This window comes from Dysidea avara, chromosome 14, assembly GCF_963678975.1.
Source record: "Dysidea avara chromosome 14, odDysAvar1.4, whole genome shotgun sequence".
Classification (NCBI taxonomy): domain Eukaryota; kingdom Metazoa; phylum Porifera; class Demospongiae; order Dictyoceratida; family Dysideidae; genus Dysidea; species Dysidea avara.
In genome coordinates this window covers 1,497,203-1,514,971 of record NC_089285.1, presented here as the reverse complement: position 1 = coordinate 1,514,971, position 17,769 = coordinate 1,497,203, and the positions used below count along the sequence as shown (strand labels likewise).

Sequence of the window (17,769 nt, the reverse complement as noted above, 5' to 3'; positions counted from 1 at the left end):
AGCGACCATATGTGGACAGTTTTGTTATTTTTTCATGGAGTTGTTCAACCTCATCTTCTAATTTCTTACAGCTGTAAGTGCATTAAGCCTGATTGTGTTTTTATTCATTTTCTTTTCAATAGGGTAGGAATTACAGACTTAGTCTCAGTTCTAGGAGATTCTTCTTATTGCTAACATCTGTAAGTAAGTACACTGAGAGTGTCCAGTATACAATTTATATTTACCTTTGTTTAGGTTTGTGGAAACTGTTCTCATTTCTTCTGGGAATCGGTCTCATTTCTTCATGTTTTTTATCAACAGCTGATGGCTACCACTGTAAATGAGTTGAGTGCTTTCAAAAACCTGTTCCATCTTGTTTGTCCTTATTTCACTGACCATGCTCATATTGTAAGTCCACTGAGAGTATGCAAATTATATTATATTTAGTCTTGTTTCAATTGTACTTAGTGATTACAAGATTCTTGGACTTGGTTATCAGATGCTTCTTGTGAGCTTACATAACAGGCATAAAAATGGCCACGTGGTAGGAGTGTTTTTGTGAGTTTTGGGTAAGGGCGAATGTCGTTTTTGAATGGTTATATCATAGCCAAGAGCGAATATATCAAACTCTAACTAGCAGGTATGCTTATATATTAGCCAAAAGGATAGGGATTTAATAATGGTCACTTTAAACCAGTTGAATCCACATTCAACCTGGGTTAATGCGTTCATATAATCACCTTAACCAGGTTGAGCCCAGGTTGAACCTCAAAGTCATAACCAACTACAAAGCAGTAGGGTTGAACTCAGTTTATGGATTCAAAAGTGAGATGTGGTTTTTAATGAATACATAAAATGCATACAAGACAATTATCACTCAATGAATACCATCATGTGATGATTGCTTGTGAACAGAAACTGGTTGAACCTGGGTTGAATGTGGGTTATTCAACCCGGGTTGAACCCACTTTTGGGTGGCCATATGAAAAGGGTGTAACATAAATCACTGCTTGAATGTACTTATTTATAACCATACCTGCTAGTTACAGCTTGATATCATTGTTCTTGACTGAGATATGAGTCATCATATCTCCATTCAAAAGTCTTAGTCTGATATTAGCCAAACAAAGTCACATACTAAGTGGCCGTTTTATGTCTGGTTAGACTCACTGATAACAACTGTAAGTACAACAAGCAATCCAGAATATGAATTGTTTGCCTCCATTTAGGGTTGTGAGACCTGGTCTTATCAGACTTGATGGATTGTCAGTCTCAGACTCGGTCTCAGTTTTACAAAATTGTTACAAACTGTAAGTACAATGATTGTTCAATATATGCATTATATTTCAGGGCCGGAGGAGGGAAAATTGAGTTCCCACAATCATTTCTGTACAAAACGATACGAATGATATGCTGTACTGTAAGGTAATTGGAAGTACTTTACGTGTAGTTGTTAGGCTGAGAGACTAGGCAACTACTCGTGTCATGCAGTTTCAATAACATCTGTAAAATTATGTAGATATGATCGTCCAAATATTGCATGAGAGTAATACTGTTCTAGCTGGTCAGTTAGTTGTTTCAACTCAAGATTATTGGTCCCGCTCAGGCCTGACCAACCGGACCGTCTCTTCCGGCATTGTATTTACCATCTTTAATAGATTTGTGGGACCTAGCTGCCGTTCTACATGGTAATACTAGGTTTCCAGACAAGGTCTCGGTTTTATGAGATGCTTATTGTTACAAACTGTAAGTCCAGCGATTGTCCAGAATACACATTATATTTGTATTAGAGCTGTGGGACAGTTCTACCAGACGACTAACAGATTGTCACAGAGTTCTACATCGTGCAGGTAATTAGTAATGGAACTTGTGAATCAAGACACACGGTAGTGTGTCGTGCGGCCCAAGAAGCCGGCGCGCCACACCGTGAGTATATTGACAGGAAGAACGAAAACGTCATTTTCACACCTTTGTATCTCGGTGATCACTTATCTGATTGGAACCAAATTTGCTACACAGTTGCCCGCCAGCCAAGGGAGTGTACATTCCAAATTTGAAGGAAATTGCTCCAGTCATTTCCGAGATACGAGCTGCCAAAGTTTCGTTTTTTTTTCTTCTTCGTCTTTTCGCACACTTGCAAAAATTGTTATAACAAGCAAACGCGTACTCCGATCGCCTTGAAATTTGGCACACAGAAAGGGAGTCGAAAGGCGAATCCTAGCATCAAATTTGGTACAAATCCGATGAATGGTTCAGGAGTTATGACCGATTATTCGCGTAAAACAAGATCGATTTGTTGTCACGCCTACAGGGTAAACCGCTTCATGGAATGAGTTGAAAATTGCTATGTAGATGGAGTAACCATCGTAGGAGTGCCTTTTGGTAGTTTGAAAGGAATCGAGATAAAGACCACGGAGATATGACACAAAACCCAACCTGTGTCACAATTACGCGATCGATTTTTATGAATAAAAAAGTATTAGTTTTCACGCCTACCAGGCAAACCGCTTAGAGGAATGAGCTGAAAATCGGTGTATAGCTGGAATAATCTTCATAGAAAATCCTTGCAGTAGTACAGAAGAATCGGATTACAAACCACTGAGTTATGATTCGAAAGCCAACTCCGTGTAGCAAATGCGAGATCGAGATACTCTAATAGAACAGTCACCCTAATAGAGCATTCGGCTAATTTATTTACTCCATTATAGAATTTTATTACATCACAAGTTATTCTGTAGGGAGTTCAGCTGCAAACAGTTAATCTTATAGACAGTTCAGCAAGAAGACAGTCACCATGTGGAGAGTTAAGCAAATATACCACTATAGAGATTCAGAACATTACAAGTCACACTGAAGAAAGTTCAGCTATAAACAAGTCATGCACTGTGTAGAGAATTCAGCTACAATTAAGTCACTCTCTAGAGAATTCAGTTACACAGAATTCTGCTACACACAAGTCACCGTGGAGAGAGTTCAGCTACAAACAAATTACCCTTTAGAGTGATCAGCTACAAACAAAACACTTTGCAGGGTGTTCAACTGCAACAAATCAATTACCTTTAGAGCGATCAGCAATGAACAAATCAACACAAATCTACCTGTAGAGAGATCAGCTAGAAACAAACCACCCTGAAGAGAGTTCAGCTACAAAAAATCACCCTGTAGAGACATCAGCTAGAAACTAGACACAATGTAAGGAGTTCAGCTACAAGCAATCACCCTGTAGAGAGTTCAGCTAAAACAAATCAACCTGCAGAGAGATCAGCTACAAACAAATCACCTTATAGAGAGTTCAGCTACAAACAGATTACCTGTAGAGAGATCGGCTACAAACAAATCAACCTGCAGAGAGATCAGCTATATACACACAAATCAACTTGTAGAGAGATCAGCTACAAACAAATCACCCTGTAGAGAGATCAGCTACAAACTAGACACAAAGTAAGGAGTTCAGCTACAAGCAAATTACCCTGTAGAGAGTTCATCTACAAACAAATCAACCTGTAGAGCAATCAGCTAGAAACAAATCACCCTGAAGAGAGGTCAGCTACAAAAAATCACCCTGTAGAGAGATCAGCTAGAAACAAATCACCTTGAAGAGAGGTCAGCTACAAAAAAATCACCCTGTAGAGAGATCAGCTACAAACAAATTGCCCTGTAGAGAGATCGGCTACAAACAAATCAACCTGAAGAGAGAGATCAGCTCCCCACACAAATCAACTTGTAGAGAGTTCAGCTGTAAACAAATTACCCTGTAGAGAGATCGGCTACAAACAAATCAGCCTGTAGAGAGTTCAGCTAAAACAAATCAACCTGCAGAGAGATCAACTACAAACAAATCACTTTATAGAGAGTTCAGCTACAAACAAATTACCCTATAGAGAGATCGGCTACAAACAAATCAACCTGCAGAGAGATCAGCTACACACAAATCAACTTGTAGAGAGATCAATTACAAACAAATCACTCTGTAGAGAGATCAGCTAAAAACTACACACAATGTAAGGAGTTCAACTACAAATAAATCACCTTATAGAGAGTTCAGCTACAAACAAATCACTCTGTAGAGAGATCAGCTAGAAACTGGACACAATGTAAGGAGTTCAGCTACAAGCAAATCACCCTTTAGTGAGTTCAGCTACAAACAAATCAACCTGCAGTGAGATCACCTACAAAAAAGCACCTTGTACAGAGTTCAGCTACAAACAAATTACCCTGTAGAGAGATCGGCTACAAACAAATCAACCAGTAGAAAGATCAGCTACACACAAATCAACTTGTAGAGAGATCAGCTACAAACAAATCACCCTGTAGAGAGATCAGCTAGAAACTAGTCACAATGTAAGGAGTTCAGCTACAAGTAAATCACCCTTTAGAGAGTTCAGCTAAAACAAATCAACCTGCAGAGAGATCAGCTACAAATAAATCACTTTATAGACAGTTCAGCTACAAACAAATTACCTTGTAGAGAGATCGGCTGCAAATTAATCAACCTGCAGAGAGATCAGCTACACACAAATCAACTTGTAGAGAGATCAGCTACAAACAAATCACCCTGTAGAGAGATCAGCTAGAAATTAGATACAATGCAAGAAGTTCAGCTACAAGCAAAATCACCCTTTAGTGAGTTCAGCTACAAACAAATCAACCTGCAGTGAGATCACCCACAAAAACGCACTTGTACAGAGTTCAGTTACAAACAAATCACCCTGTAGAGAGATCAGGTAGAAGAATTCACCTTGTAGAGAGTTCATTTACAAAGAAACCATCATATAGAGAGTTCAGCTACAAAGAAATTACCCCGTAGAGAGTTCAGCTAGAAGAAGTCACCTTGTAAAGAGTTTAGCTACAAAGAAACCATCATGTACAGAGTTCAGCTACAAAGAAACCGCCATGTAGAGAGTTCAGCCTCATACAAACCACCTAGTAGAGAATTCAACTACATCAAATCACCCTGTAGAGAAGAAGTTACCTTGTAGAGAGTTCAGCTACAAAGAAACCACCATGTAGAGAGTTTAGCTGCAAACAATTCACCTGTAGAGAGTTCAGCTAGAAACAAATCACCCCGTAGAGAGATCAACTGGACGAAGTCACCTTTTAGAGAGCTCAGCTACAAAGAAACCATCATGTAGAGAGTTCAGCTGCAAACAAATCACCCTGCAGAGAGTTCAGCTGCAAAAAAATCACCCTGTAGAGAGTTCAGCTAGACGAAGTCACCTTATAGAGAGTTCAGCTACAAAGAAACCATCATGTAGAGAGTTCGGCTATAAAGACACCACCATGTAGAGAGTTTAGCTGCAAACAAATCACCTGTTACAGAGAGTTCAGCTACAAAGAAACCATCCTGTATATAGTTCAGCTACATTTCAAGTCACCCAGTAGAGAGATCAGCTGCAAAAAAAATCCTGTGGGGAATAATGAGCATGTAATAAATATATGTATATAATTTGTATAATTACTAATAAAATCAAAAATAATTGAAGTACTAAAATTCTTCTTTAAGTTCTTTTCTTCTTCCTGTGGTAAAGAAAAAAACACATGGGTTAAAAAAGCCCCAAAGCCAGCCATAGGCCGGCTTTGCAGTATACAAATACAAAAAGAAGTGATATCTAATCAAAAACAGCCAAGCTGTAAAAAAAGGTGCGGCCCCCATAAAGGCCATGGTGAAAAAAGATGTGAAATCCAAGGTGGCGGCCAAGAAATGGCTGTGATGGTAGGTTAATGGTTACATTTTAATAACGGCAATTCAGGTGAATTTTGTGCCGCTTGGTCTTGGCACCAAATTCACCTGAATTGTTGTTATTAAAATGTAACCATTAACCTACCATCACAGCCATTTCTTGGCCGCCACCTTGGATTTCACATCTTTTTTCACCATGGCCTTTATGGGGGCCGCACCTTTTTTTTACAGCTTGGCTGTTTTTGATTAGATTATATTTACTGTTTTACCTGCTGCAGTTGGATAAAGACTGATAAATGACGAAATCGATTTGATACTGTCATGGCCAAGGAGACATTGATTTACTATTAAGTTGCGCATCATTACAGTTATACACTGCATATTGAAGGAAAAGTGGAGGATAGAGCATTGTCAGCAAGGTGAATCATTCCCACCAGAGTGCAGCAACACTGATTGCTTAATCACACTTGTAGACCTCATTCTTAACAACTAATTAAAGGTGAAAATATCAAAAGGTTTTCAATTTGAGATTGCAAAATGCTTATTGGCTGTACTCCTGTTATCACATTCTTTGTGACATAATAGAATAAAAGAGAGCTCTCAAAACAAGGTGTTAGAATTTTCACTGTTATCCAATATGCAATCATCTCTTCTCAGCATGATTATTAAACTGCCTTTCTATATCATCCACAGAGTGCACAAGTTGATGTACGTAGCTATATTTCTGCTGATCATCACAGTAATAACCATCAGACTGCAATCTTTTAGATGAAGTAAGGTGCCACTGTGTTAATTGTATAGTGTACGGCAATGTGGTTCTCCAACACATTGCCGTAAAGCTGAAAGCACACTAGCTTAAACCCTCTGTGGTCATTCCCATGGGTAAAAACCTTGCTAGTTCCCAACACTTGCAAATTGTGGTTGACACATATTGTAAGGACCAGCATGGGATCAGACAAAAAGGTTTAGATCACAAAGATCGTCAAAATTTTGAAGCAGTGACTCATGTTGCTAGTTCCTCCCTACTATCTCTGCTTGAACAGATCCCAGATGCTAAAGGAACACATCAATACCTTTATATTTAAAAAAATTTCATTGATGCATTTTTAAACATGCAGCTTTCACCATTAAAAAGAATAATGCATTTTACAAGCCAAGTTAGGACACACAGACCACTGGATTATTATGTCAATGGTTGGATGTAGTCAAAGTGAAGTTGAGCTGTATGATTCTCTATAACCTACACCAAGCATAGAAACGCAAATAATAATTGCTAAGTATCTTTGGTCTCACGCCAGCTCCATCAAGATAAAGCAAGTCAATGTTGCTGCACTGATTGTGGGCTGTATGCCATTGCAATGATGACGAGCATTGCACACAATGATGATCCTGCAAAGTTGGTGTATAATCAGCAAGAGCTACGAATTCATCTAATTCAATGTTTTGAAAGGGGTTTACTTGAAAAGTTTCCGGCATCGAGGCCCCAGAACACAAGAATATCATATCTCTTAAAAGCAGTAAGAGCAGAATCAAAGCATAGCCATTCAACTCAATTCCCGTATGAGCATTGCCATTAATAAAATTCTCTTTTACATTGAATGTTTTCTTGGAAGTGAGCTATTTATTTAATCCATGGGGTCACAACCATGCGAACGAACATTTAGAGCAGCGAGAAGCATGACAAGTACGTTTTCCACTATTATCAACTTCAGCATGTATGGCTTATTGCAGCGGTTGCATCACCTGCATATACAAACACAGCTGGAATCAGAGGCCGAAGAAACTGGAATTTTTTACCCAAGAGTTTTAGCACATGCAAGAAAGATTGGATTTTTAGATGGAAACAGCATAGATACTTCAAATCTACAATCATGTGTATGATATATTGCACATGCCGATTGCCTGATTTTGAAGACAACTCCAAGATGATAATGTGTGAGAAATGCAAAGAGTGGTACCACGAAGGGTGTATTGACAGTGAGGCTGCAATAAACAGTGATGACTGGATCTGCAGCAAATGTCTGTAATATTGCTAAATATATATGAAGAAGTTTTATTTATTTCTTTTTGCATTATGTGTAAATTAGTGACAGCTTAGACTGCTGTAAAATTAACACTAAATAGTTAGCACGTGTTGTAATTATATGAGCCTTACAAGTGCTTTATAGTTGGTGGGTAGTGCTCAGTACGTGATATAGCTTGAGCGTTTGACAGTTCAGTGATACAAATTTCTTCACGAAATCAAAGGTTTCAAGTTGGCAGTGAAAGGATTCTACTGACTGTGGAATTCTGGAAGGTAAGTCAGTCAGCTACATGGTGCATGTACGTATCATGGTACAGCTACTATAGCTACTGAGTAGCTAGCTAGTGTTCTGTGTGTTTGATAAGCCATCCTTCAGTTTAGTGTGTAAGTCACAGTCGTGATTCCATAAGAGATAGGGTGAATTATGTCCATGATGGCCAAAATGACGATGGAAGATTTTCAATGGCTGCCATATGGGAGGCTATAACTATTGCATGGTCACACCGTTGCAATGTAAGACAACTGTACATTTGTACAAGGTGTTTTCATTCAAGTATTATTATTAAAGCTTTACAAGTGGCCAGCACAGAAGCTCTATGTGTTGCAGCCTTCCAAAAGTTAGTGCTAATATATAAAGACTCTAATAATAAACACCTAGCTATGTATAATATAACTATAAAAGGGAATAGCTCTCTGGTGTAGGCCTGAATGATATCACGCTGTTACCTTCACTTTTGATAGGGTAGCATATAAAAGGAAATTCATATTTTTTTGCTGTGAATATTATGTTCGTGAGACTTATGATTATAAATTTGTTGAGATTATCAACTGTTTAGGGTTCTTAACACCTCTTTTATGATAAGTATACATAAAATTAATGGTAATTTGGTATTAACAGTAGCTATATCATACATATAATATGGCGTTACATTAGCAACTATATGGAGCAGCAGATCCCAAACCAGATAGCTATGTGAATCGAAGGCAAACACAATAAATAGCTATGCGAGAGCCTATGGCAAGGTCATTATGTAGTCAGTTGTACTGATAGCACATAGTGTCGTGTACCTGAATTCTACAGGCATACATATGTAGGGCTTGACATTAACATACCTTGCCCCCTACTGGGGCTTGCATGCTGGGGTATAAATTAGCTAGGTCATGAACACCAGAAACTTGATTTTTATCAGCCAGCTGCAGGTACAGCTAGCTATCGATTAAATTTGTTCAGTTGCTGGTGTTATCCAGCTGTCTAGCACTGCATGGATGCTCATGCTCGGGGTGGTGGAAAGGGAAGTTCATCTAGCCAGTGAAAACTTTTCAGCAATTTAACAAGTTGACCCCAAATAGGTAAATCTGTCTACTATTCAGAGAGGTGCCTAAAAGGAGGCCAGAGATACATCCCACATATTTATTTATTATCCACTTTACCAGCTAGGGACTGCATGGAGGTTGAACACAGAAGGCAGAGATGTACCTGACTTTATTTCTGCACAATGCCCCGTCTTTGCTGATCAGTCTTTTCATGGACCAAGATAGCTAAATAATCAGTTCCGGCTTGCTAACTAAACAGATCTGTGCCTAGTGTGAGGCCTAGTGTCAGTAAATCATTCGAGGAATCATTAGAATCACCTGGAATCATTGAAAGAATCGAGGAATCAATTACGGAATCGAGGAATCAATTGGAGTCATTAAAATCACTTAGAATCTTGCTTGTAATCGCAGGAATCCAGGAAATCTTAATGGAATCTAGTGGAATCAAGGGAATCACAGGCAGAATCGAGGAATCGCCTGTAAATACAGGCTGATTCGGAGTCATGTTCACCAAAACCTGAAGTGGTGGACCCCACGGGCGAGACTAGCTAGCGTGATGCTGTGCTTGGTTTAAATCGTCATCACGCTATTTTTTGCCCTATGGTGACAGGTATGGGAACTAAAATAACCTAGGATAGACATATGTATGAGATATCTACGGAATGAATGTAGAAGTTGTGTTTGTACTATTGGCTTAGTTGTGGGAAGATAACCAAGCTCATGTACTTATATCTATTCATTTTTATGTGTTTGGCATAACTGAGTCTATGATTCACTCATGACTCGGTATTAGCAGGCTGTTCAAGGCTGAGAACATGCAGTGTGAAATTCTTGGGTTACTCCTTATAACGAGACAAAATGAACCTCAAATCTATAAATGACTCTAATGTTATTCATTATTGGGGGCTGTGGTCTGTTTTTGTTTGAGCCAGGATAGAATATTTGGTCTATTAGTTCCAACACCTAAACATAGACGGAATAAATACAGTCAGTATTTATGTGTGAATTATGCTGTGATAGTTGTAATTACTTGTTCATTATGCTGACCTTTTCAGGTAGTCAGTAATGAAAGAAAGAAGAGGGCACAGAAAGCTTCATTCCAAGAACTAAGAAAGAAGAAAATATCCAAAGATGCTTCTTAAGGTTAAGGGATACTGAGCGACTGTCAAACAAAAATTTTATTACGTAATTAAGGCGGGCTTGGTGTTGTTGTGTTGTGTGTCAGCTGGTAACAGGCTTAAATTGTTGGGAGAATCATAGCCTGCTGACTGGACAGGTACAAGGTACAAGAAAACACACGTAACAGTACAAGAAAACATAGAAACAACACACTTAACAACTGGCGCACCTGTAAGCGCATGCGTAGTTTTGCTGACTAATGGCAATATTTTCCTGAACCAAAAATCAGGACTGTCAAACTAGTTGTTAACATTTTGTATAAACAGACTACTAGTTTGGCTTCTTGTCTAGGTCCTGACGGAGCCATTTGTTAGAAATAATGTTTCTAGTGCTTGTGATATCAATTAAAAATTAATTTTGTGACCATGGGGTGTCTTGCTTTAGGTCATATTGTAGTCATATTTCAGAAACTATAGGCATTATTCACAAATCCTCTTGTCAGTCCCTCACAAGTGATGTTCTTCAAATCTTAGAATTGTTAGTAAGTTCTCATGACTCTTCATTGGTCTGATTTTTGGTTCATAGCTTTCACTAATCGGCATGGGGACTACTCATGTTTCCATAACAACATTTGAATTTCATGTCGATTAATGAGAAGTTAAGAATGCATAAATATTTGATAACAATGCATTAAGAAAAATCAAACCCCTAATCATGAAAAATGATTGATAGTGAACATGTGGGGTTTACAGTATCCCGTAACCTTAATTGTGTCTATTCCCGAGTTCCTAAAGATGATGTTATTACCTCAGCCTACTTTCTTTCCGTCATTGCTTTATTCAAGACAAGCATTAATAAATAAAGTAGTCCATTTGGTTCTACTTGGGGTACTTAGAGACAATGAGTTACTCTCTAGAATTGCTATGGATATAATTACATGAAAATAACAAGGAGAAAACATCCTGACCGCCTGATAAACTCCTGTAAGCGTTCGAGCGTAAATCGGATGGCTGCAGGTTCGAGGCTACCTAGGTCCAGTCATGGATTTCTTCTCCTTACTCCAACTTTTCAAACACACCTTAAGTAGCTAAAGTCTTTGAGCAGGCTGTAGGACCAGGTGACCTACAGACCTTCAGCACTTGTGCTGTAAAGCATTAATAAATAAATTTAAAAAAAATTATATATATATAGAATCACAACAGCAACTATGTTTTTATTATATTTGTGGACTACAATATACATCACTGATAATTACATTGTTGTATGTATTAGTCATGGAAGTAAGCCTTGATATGGACTGCTGAAAATTGAATTTCTCTATCATGTTCCATGCTTTTGTGAAACCCAGCTCTCAGAGGTAAGGATTCTTTCACAATTAATTCACGAGGGCTGTTCAAAGTTGGCAGATACAATTCGTCAACAAAATGAGCTTTTAATATACTATCTGTGATTAGCTACACATCTTTATTCTGAATACGTATACAAATCTCACCAGTTATTTTAACTTGGAAACTCCAGACAATCACTTGTTATAGAGCATGTATCTTTCAACTTCTTAGCAAAACTGCACACAACTTTTTCATTTTTACCACATCGTGTCAAAAACTTTTCTGTTGACCTCCTTTTGTGAATAATCATGTGAGTGCATGAGTTCACCTTACAAATCAGGAGTAATTTTGCAGACCATTTGCAGACTCCTAACCACAACAGATCTTCATCCTGTTTTACTGAGATGGCTACAGTAACTACACACAGTGTAGCATGAAAACTTTAAGGTCAACTGCAGTGAAAACTTTTCTTACTATTACATTGTAGTATATTGTTGCTAAAAACATGTGGTACTATTAGTTTTTAAGTTTCTGACATGGTTTGGCTAATAATCACAGTCCTAGTTTAGCTAAGTCACTTGTGGCTACTAGGGCTCTCACGATTAATCGATTAAAATGACGAATCGATTAAAGTTATTCATCGAATTATTATTGTGTAATCGATTAGTCACGTGAGAATGGCTACAAATTGTAAAAGGAAGAAAGCTGCGTGCTGGGATTACTTCAGCATTATTGACAGCAAGCGAGTGAAGTGTGATTTATGTCATCAGGAACTAGCGTACCACTCCTCCACAACAGCGATGACAGAGCACCTAAAACGACGCCACGTGGGCAGTGTATTAAGCCGTACAAGTGCTAAGGATCCCGATTCCAGCAGGTAAAATAGTAATTGTAAGTAACAATAATATTAACTGTTACGACTCACTTACAGTTGTAGTACTAGTGTTATCCACACATAGGTTTATCGTGCTATAGCCTAGCTATTTATACTGTGTACAGCGCTGTAGCTTTTTGTTTTTCAACAACTACGGCAGTAAAGAATATGAAACAGCACTGTATCCTAGCTGTTTATACGTTGTAGCCTAGCCCTTTATAATGTGTACAGCGCTATAGCCTAGCTGTTTACACTGTGCAGCGCTGTAGCCTAGCTGTTAATGGCACTAAAGGTATTTGGCAAAACAATTTAGCTAATTAGTCTGTGGTACACAAGTAAGCTCAGCCCATGTAATTAAACCCTCAAAGTCAAAAGGCTTGGTTTGTGGCCTTGTCTGTTATGGGCTAGTAAAGCTATTAACATAACTTCCTTCTGTAGGCAAAGAACTTTGGATCCTTTCTGTACAAGATCAACTTGTAGTGTTGAGCGAGCAGCAGAAATTACTGAACGGATTACTACCTTTATAATAAAAGACATGAGACCAATTTATACAGTTAAGGGGGAAGGATTCACAGAGATGATGAAATTTTTAGAGCCCGGATATTGCCTTCCTTCACCTTCTACTTTTATGAAAGCAATCGAAATCAAATATAGTGATGCTGTGAGCAAGCTGTGTGTGAAATTTCTAACTTGTGATCAGGTCTGTCTCACTGAAGATGTGTGGACCAGCAGTAGAATGGAAGCTTACCTGGGCATAACTGCACATCTAATTAATGCTGAGTGGGACATGCAAACTTATGTTGTAGTTGTCAAACCTCTTGAGGGTAGTCATACAGCAGAGAACATTGCTCAATGGAACATTGATGTCCTCTGTGATTTCTCTATTGCAGAATCAAAGGTGTATGCTATAGTTCATGACAATGGATCTAACATGGTGGCAGCAGTAAGAGACCTTGAAGAATTGCTGCCAAATGTTACTTCTGTGAGATGTGCTGGGCATACTCTGCAGCTGTGCTAGATTGGTCCTTTAGATGATGATGTCATACATCGTACCATTGCTGCTGCACGTGCATTAGTAAAACATTTTCGAAAAAGTACAAAAGCACTAGATGGATTAAAGGCTAAGCAAAAGATGATGTCACTTCCTGAGCATACTTTAATCCAGGATGTGGCAACGAGGTGGAATAGTACATATGACATGATTTCAAGATTACTTGAGCAGCGATGGGCTGTTACTGCTGTACTGGGAGATGATACCATTACAGCCAGAGATAAAAGATACCTTGATTTAACATCAGATCAGTGGGAGATATTACAAAAGCTAGAGGAAGTTTTAGAGCCTTTCAAGACTGCTACAACGTTTTTAAGTGCTGAACAGTATGTTTCACTTTCAGTCGTTATACCTCTTATAAAAGGACTAATACACAGTTTAAGACCCAATGAAGATGACATTCCTGTAATAAAGAGATTTAAGAGGAATGCAACAACACAGTTACAAAATCGTTGGGATCTTAGTTCACTGATGAATGAGCCTGCCCGTACAATGTGCATTGCCACAGCCATAGATCCTCGTTTTCGTGGGTTAAAAACTTTTTCTTCTGGAGAAACACTTTTCAATCAGGATCTTGTTTCCAAGGTAGCACTTGAACTTTCCAGTGATCTTGAACCCTTACCTGTAACAAATGCAGACTCTCATAGGTCACAGCCATGTAGTAGCTTAGATAAATTACTGCAGATAAGTACTGAAAGTGATGACACATCATCTGAAGATCTTTCCCTAGAACAAATGGTACACAATGAAAATCAAAAGTATTTCAAGGAGACACCAGTTGACAAAAAAACCAAACCACTGCAGTGGTGGAAGAATAACAAAGAACGCTTTCCATTCTTAGCCAAAGTGGCCAGGAAATATTTATGTATACCTGCAACATCTACTCCAGCTGAAAGGCTGTTTTCTGCGGCTGGGAATATATCTGACCGTAAACGATCCTCTTTGTTGCCAGAACATGTGAATATGTTAAGTTTTCTACATGCAAATAAACTTTAATATCTTATTACAATAGTTGTAACATAACTGAATCTATGAAATCTTATTATATGTGTTAGTGGTACTGTATTATTTTTAGATTAATCGATTTAGTAATCGATGACTAATCGATTACTAAATTAATCGAAACTGAGAGCACTAGTGGCTACATTGTGGTTTCATTTCGGAAACCGCATCATACACCGTCATCAACAGATCCGGTGTACACCCGTACAAGCTGAAACACACGAGAGTGCGTGAGTAGCTACATTGCTACAAGTATAAGTACACAACTACAGCTAACAGTATTGTGCTTGTAGAAGTGGTTTGCAGCTGTTTATAATTAATTTTTCGACGAAGAAATATGCCCACCCGTTGTATAGTAGCTGGTTGTAATGCTGCTAGCGGATTCGAGAGTGGGAAAGGCTGCAGTTTTCATGCGTTTCCAAAAGATGAAGGATTACGAAGAAAGTGGACCAGTGCAGTGAAGAAGCAAAGGAGTGACTGGGAAGGCCCAACTTCGACTTCAGTGTTATGCTCTAAGCACTTCGAAGCCAGCTGCTTTGATACTGAAGGTAGTCGTTATAGAGATCAAATGGGATTGCCAAGCGCCTGAAGCCAGATGCTATTCCCACTATATTTCCAAGGTCAACTGATAGGTTTGAGTCACCTGGAAGTACAAGCAAGGCACCAAGACCAGCTTTTGAAAAGCGTCAACAGAAGTCTGTAAGCTATAACAACTTGATGTAATAAAATTTCAATAACATTAATTTTACATAGCAGATGTCCTCTCTACAAGTGCTCCAACGGATGAAGATGTGCCCTCTACAATTTCTGCCATGGATGAAGATTCCCTCTCCACTAGTGCCATCGCAGATGAAGTTCTTTCATCAGAACCACCACTCCTTTTACCTGAAGAAATGGATATACCTGTCCCCTTAATTACAGGCGGGGGAACACATGTTCAAGCACATCCCGAGATGAAGTCTGTTGAAACACAAGCGTCTATAAAAATAAAAACAAAAAATAAAGGTATGTGCACATCCGAGTGTGACTATACCATTGTGCCATTTAAACAGGAACATCAGCCCACCCAAAACAGAAATCAGTAGAAATACAATGTAACCTGATTGATGCTCCGCCTTTACAATTTATTCCGCATGAGCCATCACCAGTACAACACACAGGAATCGAACCAGATCTCCAGTCCACTACAATGTGTCCAGATGATTCTTTTACTGATGTTGACCTGGACACTTCATTCTGCCTTAGCCAAGAGGATTACACCACAGAGTAAGCCTGTATAATGACATGATTTCAACATGTTATTACATGTTGTACTTATTAACACTCTAGAGATGACACTGAAATGTCTCCACAGAATGAAATCAAATACTTAGTATTTCATTCTCACCTGTTAAGCCTATTCACCCAATGTAGATCATGCCATTTATCATGCATTGGTAGGATTTCAGACAAGCAGGGAACTTATATTGCTGTTACTCAGGAGTGTTCCCACTGTGGCTACCAGTGGACTTGGAGAAGCCAGCCATTTATCCGTGACACACCTGCTGGAAATTTGTTGTTGTCAGCATCCATCTTATTTAGTGGTGCCACTCCTGCCAAAGTGCTTCATCTTCTTGATCACCTAAAAATGGCATGCATTAAAGACAGAACTTTTTTTGACCATCAAAAATTTTACCTTCTGCCTTCAATAAAAGCAACATGGAAGGAGAGTCAGACTGTACTGCTACAGCAGTGTATAGCACGAGGTAGCCCTCTTTCCATAGGTGGAGATGGAAGATGTGATAGTCCTGGTCACAGTGCGAAGTTTGGTTCATATGGAATAGTTGATATGGACTCCAAAAAAATTATCCATCTTGAACTTGTTCAGGTAACCACATTGCTACAAGATATGATGATACTGACTGACTAATTTACAGTGTAATCAGGTCATGTCAAGCAATAACATGGAAAAGGAGGGACTGTAAAAGGCTCTCAATTTTCTAGCCAGTAGGTCTTTAGAAGTTGGGACTCTGGTAACGGATAGGCACAAGCAAGTCAGTAAGTTTGTTAGGCAGCAACATCCACATATTGACCATTGCTATGATGTTTGGCATGTTTCCAAAGGTATGTATACATTATTTTTAATAATCCACCATTGAAATATCTTGGATTTGTAGGTATTAAAAAAAGCTTGCAAGTTATCAAAACAAGCAGACTGTGACCTCGTCAGGGAGTGGACAAAAAGCATTACCAATCATCTTTATTGGTGTGCAGCGAATGGAATTAATGGTGATGACATCTTGAAGCGATGGAAGTCATTGATGGATCACATCTGTGATGAACATGATGAATGCTACCACACAACACTGTCACCTGAAGATAGACGGAAAAAGTGGTTTGCACCAGGTAACATTATCAATACCCTATATACTGTTTTGAAATTCTATAGTTTATTATACAACACATAGGCAGCAAAGCACATGAAAAATTATATGACATACTCTGCAGTAAGACGTTGTTGCCAGACATCAAGAAACTATCATCACAGCATCAAACAAGCAGCTTGGAGGCTTATCACAGTGTGGTGAACCATTTTGCTCCCAAGTTGCTGTCTTTCTCCTATCATGGATTGCACTCTAGGTTGTTAGTATTACATAGCTGATATCAGTATTACATAAGTATTGTAATTAGGTGGTACCATTAATAACCCTGAATCTGTCTTGAACGAGAGTGCAGTCTATCTGCCACTGGTCAAGTAGAAATAACCAGTGAAGAACTAGATTTGTTCTTCCTGGACATTAGTAAACAAGGTACAAATCCAGCCATTTTATCCCTGGTTATCCCATATTCTGATAACTACGTTCCAAAATCAATTGTTGCTGGCTTTCCTAAGCCACTAAATTCCCTATTCCAACCAGAATATGATGAATTATTGGATGTCTGCCAAACAATCTCTATAAATATTACAGCTCCAATGGCAAAATCTATTGAGGCTACCACCAAGGCACAGTCAGGTTCAAAGATGTGGTTCCGATATAGAGCAGGGAGAGTAACAGCATCTCATATGCAGGAAGTTTGCCATACTAATAAGTCCAAGAGTCTGATTAAGTGCATATGCTACCCAGAAGCATTTTCTTTCACTAGCAAGCAAACTAGTTGGGGATGCAAGCACGAGAAGGCTGCCAAGGAGCTGTACATGAAGAAAGAGTTAGAAAACCACCATAACCTGGAGATCAAGGATAGTGGGTTATGCTTGCAAAACAGGATGATGGGTCTCTACTTCTTAACCATGGACATGCGTACTATTATCAGGTACAGACTCAACTCTTTGTGTGTGATGTCGACTTCTGTGACTTTTGTGTATGTACGTTTGGGGACAAAAGTGACATATACATTGAACGGATACACAAAAATCAAGTA

General features: G+C 38.7%; 2 protein-coding genes and 2 long non-coding RNA genes across 6 annotated transcripts; 3 read left to right on the top strand and 1 right to left on the bottom strand.

Annotated features, from left to right (window-relative positions):
* Positions 1 to 987, top strand: LOC136244998 (uncharacterized). The gene is made up of 4 exons (XR_010695686.1): positions 1 to 73; positions 128 to 183; positions 235 to 387; positions 448 to 987. It is a non-coding gene; the product is annotated as an uncharacterized lncRNA (long non-coding RNA).
* A 12,462-nt stretch (positions 988 to 13,449) lies between these two features.
* LOC136243933 (E3 SUMO-protein ligase ZBED1-like) lies at positions 13,450 to 14,364 on the top strand. The gene has a single exon (XM_066035475.1). The coding sequence runs from the start codon at positions 13,450 to 13,452 to the stop codon at positions 14,362 to 14,364; it is 915 nt and encodes a 304-aa protein (XP_065891547.1).
* Positions 14,365 to 15,125: 761 nt separating this feature from the next.
* Positions 15,126 to 17,028, bottom strand: LOC136244682 (uncharacterized). The gene is made up of 5 exons (XR_010695519.1): positions 16,851 to 17,028; positions 16,046 to 16,722; positions 15,758 to 15,991; positions 15,404 to 15,642; positions 15,126 to 15,348 (listed from the first exon to the last, which is right to left on the bottom strand). It is a non-coding gene; the product is annotated as an uncharacterized lncRNA (long non-coding RNA).
* On the top strand, positions 15,410 to 17,018 carry LOC136244680 (uncharacterized). Of its 3 annotated transcripts, none has more exons than XR_010695517.1 (5): positions 15,410 to 15,636; positions 15,700 to 16,237; positions 16,287 to 16,473; positions 16,527 to 16,755; positions 16,818 to 17,018. XR_010695517.1 is itself a non-coding variant. In XM_066036224.1 (3 exons), the coding sequence occupies exons 1-3, from the start codon at positions 15,560 to 15,562 to the stop codon at positions 16,332 to 16,334; spliced, it is 663 nt and encodes a 220-aa protein (XP_065892296.1). In that variant the 5' UTR covers positions 15,410 to 15,559; the 3' UTR covers positions 16,335 to 16,477. The 3 variants fall into 3 exon arrangements, 1 of the variants encoding a protein (XP_065892296.1); XR_010695518.1 differs by having other exon boundaries at positions 16,858 to 17,017; XM_066036224.1 differs by lacking the exons at positions 16,527 to 16,755; positions 16,818 to 17,018 and having other exon boundaries at positions 16,287 to 16,477.
* Positions 17,029 to 17,769: the final 741 nt, after the last annotated feature.